This window comes from Protopterus annectens, chromosome 1.part1 (genome assembly GCF_019279795.1).
Source record: "Protopterus annectens isolate FY-2018-M chromosome 1.part1, PAN1.0, whole genome shotgun sequence".
NCBI lineage: Eukaryota > Metazoa > Chordata > Ceratodontiformes > Protopteridae > Protopterus > Protopterus annectens.
In genome coordinates this window covers 1056056329-1056068497 of record NC_056726.1, presented here as the reverse complement: position 1 = coordinate 1056068497, position 12169 = coordinate 1056056329, and the positions used below count along the sequence as shown (strand labels likewise).

The following is a 12169-nucleotide window of genomic DNA, read 5'->3' as shown; positions in this document are numbered from 1 at the left end:
GCGACCTCCTTAAACAAATTGGAAAAAATGACCAGTTGGACTTTGTGACCTCCTTAAATACATTGGAAAAAATGACCAGCTGGACTTTGTGACCTCCTTAAACAAATTGGAAAAATGACCAGATGGACTTTGTGACCTCCTTAAACAAATTGGTAAAATGACCAGTTGGACTTTGTGAACTCCTTAAACAAATTGGAAAAATGTGTAGTTGGACTTTGTGACCTCCTTAAACAAATTGGAAAGAATGACCAGTTGGACTTTGTGACCTCCTTAAACAAATTAGAAAAAAATGCGTAGTTGGACTTTGTGACCTCCTTAAAAAATTGGGAAAAATGCCTAGTTGGACTTTGTCACCTTCTTAAACAAATTAGACAAAATGCCTAGTTTGATTTTGTCACCTCCTTAAATTTGAAAAAATGCCCATTTGGACTTAAAAACTATGTAGGAAATTGATATCTTTGAAAAGCTGACAATGAACTGATTCTCTACTGCAACAATGCTGGTTGGTCCTGCTCAAACAATGTCAAAATGCTTCAGCTACCACAAACATATGTAAAATGAATAAATAAACCTTACTATCTGCTTCAGTCAAATTCTTAACTATAATCATCATAAGCAAATAGCCTGTAACAAAGTCCTGTCTGTGTTTAACATATCCTACTGCCTATTTACATTTCACAACTACTTATTTATTTAGTTATATTTTGGTTACTACGGTAGACCAGTCATCATGGCATGAACAGCTGTAGGCTCATCGTAAGTTACATTCAATATAGTAGTGACAAAAATGTAACAAACATAAGGAATAGGAAAACACATCACCATTATCATCATCATCAATATCATCAATATCATCATTATCATCAAGTATCATCAATCATCATCATCCTCATCATGCTCATCATCATCATTAATATCATCATCAATCATCATCATCAATCATCATCATCATCAATATCATCATCATCATCAATCATCATCATCAATATCATCATCATCAGTCATCATCATCATAATCATCATAAATCATCATCATCATCATCAGTCATCAATATCATTATCATCATCATCAATCATCACCATCATCATCATCATCCTCAATCATCATCATCAATATCATCATCAATATCATCAATCATCATCATCATCATCATCAATCATCATCAGTCATCATCATCATCAATATCATCATCATCAATATCATCATCATCATCATCAATCATCATCATCATCATCATCATCCTCCTCATCTTTAACAGCCTTTTTCCTATTTTCTACTTGAGGTTGGAGTGTTGTACCAATTTCTACCATTTCTAAAGATTCAGTACCACTCTCCTACCTTCTATGCACTTGGCTACAGCCGCTCTGATTGCAGTTTTGACGTCCTCATTCAGACATCTCTTCTCCTCAACCACCCCTCTCATATACTTCAAACTTTTAACATGTTCCACTATTTTCCCTTCTATCTCAGTTCTTGGCTTTCTCTGATTTCCCCCATTAGCTGCCTCATCTAGTTGGTTCCGTAATTGCTGCCTGAATGCAGTCTTTTCCTCACTATTACAGTCCTGCTGAGGCACAGGCTGAGATTATGAATATTGCCCTATCATAGGCTGAGATTATGAATATTGCCCTATTATAGGCTGAGATTATGAATACTGCCCTATCATAGGCTGAGATTATTAATACTGCCCTATCATAGGCTGAGATTATGAATACTTCCCTATCATAGGCTGAGATTATGAATACTGCCCTATCATAGGATGATATTATGAATATTCCCTGATCCTGACAATGGAGTCTGATTGCCATGAGTTTATCACTAATGTCAATGACATCTCATATTATTCCGAAGCCTCTCTCATGTGACCATTCCCACACCATTTCTAGTCTGTCCTTCCCAAGTAGTAGACTTTGATCCCAACTCAAGTGGCTTTACTGCACTACCTTTCCACCTTGTCTGCTGGATACAGAGGATGTTCAGCCTCCTCCTTAATATTATATCAACAGTTTCTGCATCGAATCCTGTCAGTGATCCTCAACTGAGTGCAGCTTTCCTTAGTTCATGTTTGGTAGGATGACTCATTTTACATGCAGCTTTCACTGAATAGAGTTTTCCAGGAAACCCAGTCTGGACAAATGGATACCAGCTGGCCATTCACTTATTCTTAGCTTATACAATAGGTTAGCATACCCAGGCAAATAGGGGCATATAGACCCCTTCTCACATGTTACACGGGTCCCTGGTGTAAGTCAGAGTAGGCCAGTCCTCAACCCACTTATCACTGGCAAATTCCCTAGACCCATTTTTTGCTGACATTAGACAATATGACCAAATCACCTAGGGGCAATGTTTACACCACTGAGTGGCTACCACTGACATAGTGTACAGTCTGTCATCCATGTAATAAAACAGAAAGGTAATATAAACTGGTCACAAAAAGGAAAGATATGATGTACAAGTGTTACATCATGGCGTACATTTTTGAAGCAGAAAAGATAATGACGATTTTTATTTATGTATTTTATTTTACATTTGTTAACCGGGATGGTCCGACTGGATTAATGTCCATTTTCAGCAGAGACCCAGGGAGAAAAGCTCCAAGATGCATGCACACAATACAAATTATCAGAACAGTTGGTGTATGGCATATACACCCAAGTTACATTTACTCAAAGGTTACAAAACAAAGCAATACAACACCACATAGCGTTGCAGGCTTACATATCAATGCAATAATGTATAAACAGGTAGTAACAGCATATTACCATCAGGATTAAGAATAGAATGAGTAGTTTTAGTTATGGTTTTCGCCATTGAGATATAGAGAGGTGTGGCTGAAGAGAGGACATTTATAGAGGAGAGGCAAATGAGATGGACAGGGTGTTAGTCAGGGTTGTTGCAGGGACATATCCAGTGTGATTTAAAGTAATATTTCATCTTAGTTTTGAATACGGTTAGTGAAGATTCTAGGGTCAGGTCTGATGGTAGTGACTTCCATATCTTTCTGACTGAGTTAGCAAAGAGAGAGTCACCAGCACTGTGGCTGGATTTAACTGTTTGAACTAGGAGATTGGTGGAGGAGCGGAGTGGTCAATTATTGCTGTAGGGGCTGATCAAATTGTTTAGGGCAGGGGTATTATCTGGCCAGTTGAGGATTTTATGGGCAACTATGAGCTGGTTCAGTTGTAGAAGTTGAGGTAGTTTGAGCCAGCCTAGGAAATTTTGGTTGTGGCATTGGTGGGTTCGGTAGGGTGTGCCAGTAGCAAATCTGGCAATACGGTTGTAACAACATGATCATTTATTAAGATCAGTTTTGCTCAGGTAAGAGAGGAGAGGAGAGGCATAGAGAAGGGCAGATAGTAGATGGGAGTGGGCAATTGCAATCCTTTTAGGTAGGGTGAGGTATGATTTAATGCTATAGAGAGAGAGAGACAAGTTTTTTATTGATGGTTTTTATAGCTTGATTGATATGCACGTTAGTATATATCTATTAGCTTTCTTCTTATCTAATATTAGCAAGTGCTGTCAGGGTTAGAAAAGTGTAAGATTTATTCTGAGTAGAACGTTATGCCATGGAATTCATAACTTGTGCCTAATATGGGAAGACATAACCAGTTTGGAAAGCTTAGCAAAATTAATGCTGAAGTGTTCATTTCCAGTTGGTCAGTGGTTGTTCTATGACTGTTACAATAAAGTTGCTTTCAATGAAAAAAGGGATAAAACATAACGGCATAGTTTGAAGAGACAGGATCTAGTCTCCGACATACATGCTTTTCTTTGCAATAAAGGAGACTGTTATTTTCTGTTGCTCTGTCTCATGTGAAAGTTATTTGGTACGTTAACAATTTGGTTCTGTGCTACTTGGAGTTCCGAGCTGTTTGCAAGCTGCTGCATTAGAAATTGCACTGGACCCATAGGAGAGAGAGGTTTTCTCTCAGGCAAATTTCTGGTGCAACAAAACACAATTTTACATCTCAGCAGAGTCTCTGCAGCTAAGTTTTCCTAAAACTTTCTGCACTGGTATTAATTGCATGTAAATCAGTAAATTGTAAACATGAACCAACTTATGAACCTAGGCTTTACGTATAATTGTGTGTTAGTTGGGTATTAATCAATATGTACGACAGGGTATCCTTGTCACAGGGACTATGATGCCCTGGAGGAAGGTTTGAACATCCTTCTCAGGAATGACAGCAGGTTATAATCAAATATAAAGGAAAAGAAACCTTATAGGATTTCTTCAATGGGAAGGTGAGCGACTCTAATTATAGACACAGATCTATCCCTTTGGTATGAGAGTGGGGTTTTATAATTGATACCGGTACAAATGGTTTTAAAGTTCTAGAGAATGGGACTCCAGGCAGGTATAAGTTTAATAACTATACCAAGGACACCCGTAATTATTTGGTAAAATGGTCTGAGCTCTCGAGAAATTACAAAACTTTACAGTTTCTGGGAAAGGTAATTTAAGTATGCAAATGTTATAAAATTTAAAAATAAACTAAAACAGAACAGTACAAGGTACCAGCCTCTTGCTGGTCAGCTTTTACTGGCAAGAAAAATCTAAAAATTAGGAAAAGGAATCTGTAGTTAAACACTTAACATATAACTCAGTCAGGTTAAAGTCACAGCTGCAGACAGCTAATACAGCAGTTAACACTTTACAAAAATGTGCAGAAGAAAACTCCCATTCCTGGGGTAGGCATCCTTTAAGACAGTTTTATCCTACCTTTTTAATACTGATTTGGACATTGCGGTATCCAGACACTGTTCCCTTTTGAAATCAACTGTGAATCAGGCGCTGGTCAGTGACTTTTTGGCGATTGATTTTATTTGCACAATGAACATCCCACCCAGCATCCTTGTTTACAATTTCTTTGTAATTTTCTCCAGCCCAACATGCTTATTTATCCATGGAACCAATAATCACTGCAATTACTGTATTTTTCATCATCATTTTGTTTTGTCTGCTTTTGAGTGCATCATCATCATCCCCTGTAACCATTGGTGCTGTAAGCTGTGAAGCATTTCTTGATGACATAAATACTTTGCTAAAATAGAGAGAGGTGCTTAGTTAGAACTGAGCTGTGAGCAACTGCACGGGGTCCTGAATTTAATACTTTTTCTGGTGCCTTTCATACGTATGCACAGACCCTCAACGTTTGCAACTGCTAGATTTGTGCACATATTCCTACTGCACATGATAGGGGTATTTTGTTTCTCCCTATACCCGTGCCAGTTCATACTGCATTTCACCTTATTTTCCTTGTTAAATTTGGAAGAATAAACGTGTTTCTATCCCCTTTACTGTAATATCACTTCAACTAGCAATGACTGCTGAAGTATATGTTTACTATCCTAAAAATGGAACACTTTTTGTCAGCATTACTACATGCAAAGTTATTTAGAACATTTATGATAGGGCTGGAGTGCAGAGCATAGCAGCATTACACAGATGATATTACATTTGTAGAAATCAAGCTTTTCTGGTTTTTGTTATATTGGTTGTCTTATTCAAGTCATTTGACATACAGCTGTTACAGAAAGGAAAAATTCTCAATGTTCATCGCAAAAGGGATGCTAAGGACATTCCTAGCCCAGGTAATAAATTAGATGCCAACCAGGTGTGTCATAGTACTGTACAAAACACTGCTTTTAAAGAGCTTGCTCATATGCATGCTCATATGCATCTTGGTGATGGGGTCATTTCCAGTGCAGGTGTTGTACCTGCTTATGTGGTGGTGAAATCAATCTGGGAACTTAGGAAATTATCTAAGTACCTGAGAATGTTAAGTAATTCTATGTTTGAGTCTATTCATTTGATAACCCATGAACTGACAGCAATGTGCACATTGGTGCTGCAAAACTACATGCACTTGGCTTTACCCTTGCTTCTACAGTGGGTACATTTGCTCATCCAAATGGAATGCTGCTCTTTTATTCCTGATGATACTGGTGCCATCCATGGCCACCTAAAAATAATTCAAGAAATTGCTGAATATTCACTTGCAAAAGAGGCTGGCAGTTCCTAATGGGCATGGTTAACCAACTTTTCAGTGGATGATAAAGAGAAAGGGCTGTATTCACGAAGGCTTGCATGGAGTCTAAGAGTAGAGTAAGACTCCATCCAGCCAACATGTCTGCCGAGCGATCCAGGAACAGCCGGCAGGGGCGTGCAAGAGAGCTCCTAAAACAACTTGTGCACGGACAGTGTTAGTTTATGCAAATTACCTCATTTGCTGCTGAAAGCTATGCAAATGAGGTAAATTTGCGATCCAGGAAACACTAACCTGTCTGAGTAAGAGTAGTGTTATTTGCAGAAATGTACTTGGTTGGCAACTGAGTACCATTCTGCAAATAGCAAAATGGAGCCATGACAGCTCCAAATAAAGGATGCATCCAGTTGAGAAAGCATGCCAATGGCCAAATATATGGCCACTGGCATTTTTATGTATTGCAAAATAATAAAAATTATTTTTTTTTCCTCAATCTCCAATTTTTAAGCATAGCACAGCACCGCGCAAACGTGTGGCACACTAAAAACCAGAAAAACAAAAAATAAAAGCCACAAATAGGGATTTAATTCAAAATATTCATCTGCCATGCAAGTGAATGGCAGGCTGAAGACAACATGGCTACTGAGTAGTGGTTGCTAAGGGGGGAAGCTCTGCCTGAGAGATGTAACCAGGCATTAGTAGGCAATCCTATGCAAATGAGTATAAGGATAGTGAATCCCAATTTTCCCTGCTATGTGAACCATGTCCCTAGAGTGTAAGAGTAGGATAAGGGGAGTAACAGAGTAGAAGATGGGTGACATCATGAGGGGGTATGTATCAAAAAGACTGTAAGCTTATTGGAGCAGAATGGCATGTGTTTGCTGTGAGTTACTCAAGACTAGAAGAGGCGTGTCTACAGTTGTCTAAACTGAAACACAGAAACCGAAGGTGTACGCCGTGGCTATCACTAAAGTTTCTTGCAAAGCTGCTTACACTGTGTGCGCATGTGTGCACGCGTGTAAACCCGTCTAAGCCTGTGTGCGCATGTGTGCACCCGTGAAAGCCTGTGTAAGGCTGTCTAAGCCTGTATACATGAATGTGCACCTGCCTAAGCCTGGGTAAGCTTGTGTAAGGCTGTGTGCGCGCATGTGCACCCATCTAAGCCTGTGTAAGCCTGTGTGCGTGTGTGTGTGCATGTTTGTGCTTGTTTGCACAGCACTGACCCTGTGGAAACAGAAATGAGAAAAGGAAGGAAAAGAAGGAGTAGGAAGTTAACCAAGGATAACTAGCAGAGCTGCCAGGTGAAATCAATCAGAATCAGCCAATTATACAGGCAGTACACTAACCCAGCCCAGCCCAGCACTTAAAACTCTGCAAACAACATTCCCACATGTTTTTCTCAGAAACACTGCAACACTGCAGTCAACAAAGAGAAGTGAAAACTTAAAAAGCTTAAACTGAGACATAAAAATTTTAGGGGCTGCCATTGCTGTTATAAGTCAACATGTGCAAGATGCTGAGGGTGGTGCCATTGTGAATGTTGCTGAGCAACCCACAGTGAGGAGACGGAGAAGAGTGTACAGACCCAGGGTAACCTACCAGGGGCTACATGAGCTGGAGATAGTGGAGTGCTATAGAGAGGACAGAGAGCTCCTGCAGCAAATTGTTGAGCTGTGCAGGCCACACCTCAAACACAGAACCAACAGAGGAGATCCCATCCCAGTGGAAACCAAAGTATGCGTTGGCCTAAGAATACTAGCAATAGGTACCTTCCAGAGACCAAGTGGTGATATGATGGGGATTTCACAGGCATCAGCATCAAGGGTACTGCACCAGTTCCTGAATGCCATGTCAGCACATGTCGGTGATCATGTATATTTCCCCAATTGCCGTGAGGTATTGGCCAGTAATATGCGTCTCTTCCAGCAAATAGCGGAATACCCTGAGGTAGTGGGTGCAATTGACTCCATGCACATACACATCAAAGCACTAGCTGGTGGGCGGGGAAGGCCTACATCAACCGCAAGGGCTTCCACTCCATCAACTGCCAGATCATGTGTGATGCCCAGGGCAAAATACTGAATGTGTGTGCTGGCTGCCCTGGAAGCTACCACGATTCCCATATCTGGCATCTGTCACAGCTGTACCAGATATTTGCCAGTGGAGACATCCCTGATGGTCACCTAGTGGGGGATGCTGGATACGCACTGGAGCCGTGGTTGATGACTCCCATCAGAAATGCACACACACCTGAACAAGAACTCCATAATGAGGCACACACACAAACACAAAATGTAACTGAGCGTGTGTTTGGGATGCTCAAGTCACGGTTCCAGTGCCTGGACACATCTAGTGGAGTCTTGCAGTACTCACCAACTACATGTACCCAAATTGTCATGGTATGTGCCATGCTACACAATATGATCCTGCAAAAACAGCTGCAGCAGGAACAGCATGGAGCAGGGCCAAACAGACCCCCACCATTGCCAAGGCCTGCACAGGCACAGCGTGACTCGGAGGAGGAACAACCTGAGCCTGCCCCAGTAGGCAGAAGGAGGTGTGCCCAGTATGCTTTGTTGTTGGCAAAAAGGCAACGCATAGCACATACACTGGTTCAGTAGGAACCCTGGAAATGATACCTCTCTCTGACTCGCACATAAAATAAAAGGGATGCCTAACTTGGCACTACCTGTTTCCAAACATGTATAGGGAGTGTAGTATGTGCATCCGACATAGGCAGCCCTGCAGCACTACCTGAGGCATGATTAATATATATAGTGTGTTTAATATTAATATTATATCACACACACACAATATATATATATATATATATATATATATATATATATGCATGTATATATTATTATTTATTTTATATTTGTTGACTGGGTTTGTCCGACTGGGCTACAAATGCCCATTTTCATTGGAGACCTGAGGAGAAAAGCTCCAACAGAAATAGAAATTTTGCATATTGAATACATATAGACATACATTCATCAGTACCACAGATTACAGCATTACAGTGCAACACATTACATTCATCAGTACCACACATTATTGCATTACAGTGTCATACATTAAACTTTGGCAAGTGAAATACATAGAAATACACACACACACACACACACACACACACACACATATATATATATATATATATATACAGAGGAGGAAATATATATATATATATATATATATATATATATATATATATATATAGTTAGATAGATAGATATAGATAGATAGATATAGATATATAGATAGATATAGATATAGCTAGATAGATACAGATAGATAGACTGATAGATGTAGATAGATAGATAACTAGCAGGGGATGTGAGAGGCTTGGGGCTTGCCGCAAGTGTAAAATAGTGTTTTTTTTCACAATTTTGTGATTTGATCTTAAAAGATCAATTTATTTTTGTTCACTCTTTACTGTGTAGTCCTTTTCATTAGGCATTGATATGGGAAGTATATAAGATTCTGCTGTCCCTATTTGGGCTTTGTACAAACTGTGCTAAATTCTTTTGCTGTTTCTTTGTGAATGTGTAGCACATGAATAGACATTTTCATCATAATTTTAACTTTTGATGTTCTCCGTTATGCAGAAGTTGAGAACACGTGACCTAACCAGATTCATCATTTTTTGAATATAAGAGAACTGTTCACTGTTGACCACAGGCGAAAAAAAATACAGAACAAGAGGCATGAAGCACAAAGAAGTGGTCAGGAACATGATAAATGCATCCAATTCTCTGCAAGAATTTGCATAGCAGGCATTGAAAAAGAGATTACAGCAATACAGAATCTGATGTTTGCGACAGGTAAGAACAATAAGATGAGGATCAGACATCTATATCAAACAAACAATGACAATGTTCTCATTGGTTTAATGGCCCTGCCCTGTATAAACACCATATGTTATGATTCAAGTCATGCACGCAGTGTGTATTGTACACTTCATTTCCTATATTCCAAAACAGTTTTTGTTAGTGCAAGATGCTTTGACAGTTTTCCAAGCATTCAGCAGCAATTAGGACTTATCAATGCATCTTGTCTTGACTGTAAAATGGTTTAAAATCTGGTCCCAAATCTGAAGATATCAAACACAAATTGGGAGAAGCAAAAATATATATTATATACTTACTTTCTGTAGAGATGCTTGTTACACCTAGGAGAAAAAAATACTGATAAACTCCAGGTGTAAGTGTTATCTAAGTTCACTCATTTAAAGACAATTTCAAAATGTATGACCAAATACAATCAAGAAAAATTAATGGTAAAAACAGATAATATTTCTACGAGGAGTCCGAGTCTTGTCACACCTTACGTGTCATACTTCTCCTTTGAAAGCTGACAGAGATTAAAACATTTGCAGTCCTTGTTTATTAAATTCTCAACAGTTTTTACTCCAAGATATAGATCCATTTTAAGACATATTTCATGTTAAGTGATAATATATGTCTACCTATACAAACCCCCCAACATAAACTGGAGAAACAACACAAATTAGATTATTGTACTCTGTTCAGTGACCTCCTTAAAAAAATGGAAAAAATGCCTAGTTGGACTTTGTGACCTCCTTAAACAAATTGGAAAAAATGACCAGTTGGACTTTGTGACATCCTTAAATACATTGGAAAAAATGACCAGCTGGACTTTGTGACCTCCTTAAACAAATTGGAAAAATGACCAGATGGACTTTGTGACCTCCTTAAACAAATTGGAAAAAATGACCAGTTGGACTTTGTGACATCCTTAAACAAACTGGAAAAAAATACCTAGTTGGACTTTGTGACCTCCTTAAACAAACTGGAAAAAATGCCTAGTTTGACTTTGTCACCTCCTTAAACAAACTAAAAAAATGCCTAGTTGGACTTTGTCATCTCCTTAAACAAACTGAAAAAAATGCCTAGTTGGACTTTGTCATCTCCTTAAACAAATTGGAAAAAATGCCTAGTTTGACTTTGTCACCTCATTAAATTTGAAAACATGCCCATTTGGACTTCAAAACTATGTAGGAAATTGATATCTTTGAAAAGATGACAATGAACTGATTCTCTGCTGCAACAATGCTGTTTGGTCCTGCTCAAACAATGTCAAAATGCTTCAACTAACCACAAACATATGTAAAATGAATAAAAAAACCTTGCTATCTGCTTCAGTCAAATTCTTAACTATAATCATCATAATCAAATAGCATGTAACAAAGTCCTGTCTGTGTTAAACATATCTTACTGCCTACTTCACAACTACTTATTTATTTAGTTATATTTTGGTTACTACGGTAGACCAGTCATCATGTCATGAACAGCTGTAGGCTCATCGTAAGTTACATTCAATATAGTAGTGACAAAAATGTAACAAACATAAGGAATAGAAAAACACATCACCATCATCATCATCATCATCAACAATATCATCATCATCATCAATCATCACAATCATCAATCAACACCATCATCATCAATATCATCATCAATCATCACCATCATCATCATCATCAATATCATCATCATCAATCATCACCATCATCATCATCAATATCATCATCAATCATCACCATCATCAATATCATCAATCATCATCATCATCATCATCAATATCATCATGATCAATCATCACCATTATCATCATCATCAATAACATCATCATCATCAATCATCATCACCATCACCATTATCAATATCATCATCAATATCATCATCAATATCCTCCTCATCATAAATCATCACCATCATCATCATCGATCATCACCATCATCATCATCATCAATCATCATCATCCATCACCATCATCATCATCATCATCATCATCCTCCACTTTAACAGCCTTTTTCCTATTTTCTACTTGTGGTTGGAGTTTTGTACCAATTTCTACCATTTCTAAAGATTCAGTACCACTCTCCTACCTTCTATGCCACTTGGCTGCAGCCTCTCTGATTGCAATTTTTGACGTCCTCATTCAGACATCTCTTCTTCTCAACCACCCCTCTCATATACTTCAAACTTTTAACATGTTCCACTATTTTCACTTCTATCTCAGTTCTTGGCTTTCTCTGATTTCCCCCATTTGCTGCCTCATCTAGTTGGTTCTGTAATTGCTGCCTGAATGCAGTCTTTTCCTAACTATTACAGTCCTGCTGAGGCACAGGCTGAGATTATGAATATTG

General features: G+C 38.6%; 1 protein-coding gene across 1 annotated transcript in view; it reads right to left on the bottom strand.

Moving 5' to 3' along the window:
- LOC122815333 overlaps positions 1-11741 on the bottom strand; it is a 250636-nt gene extending 238895 nt beyond the window's left edge. Inside the window, exons 1-2 of the mRNA XM_044087756.1 lie at positions 11669-11741; positions 10145-10168 (exon numbers count right to left, since the gene is read on the bottom strand). Coding sequence (XP_043943691.1) covers positions 10145-10168; positions 11669-11741 — 97 coding nt within the window. The remainder of the gene's footprint in view (positions 1-10144; positions 10169-11668) is intronic.
- Positions 11742-12169: the final 428 nt, after the last annotated feature.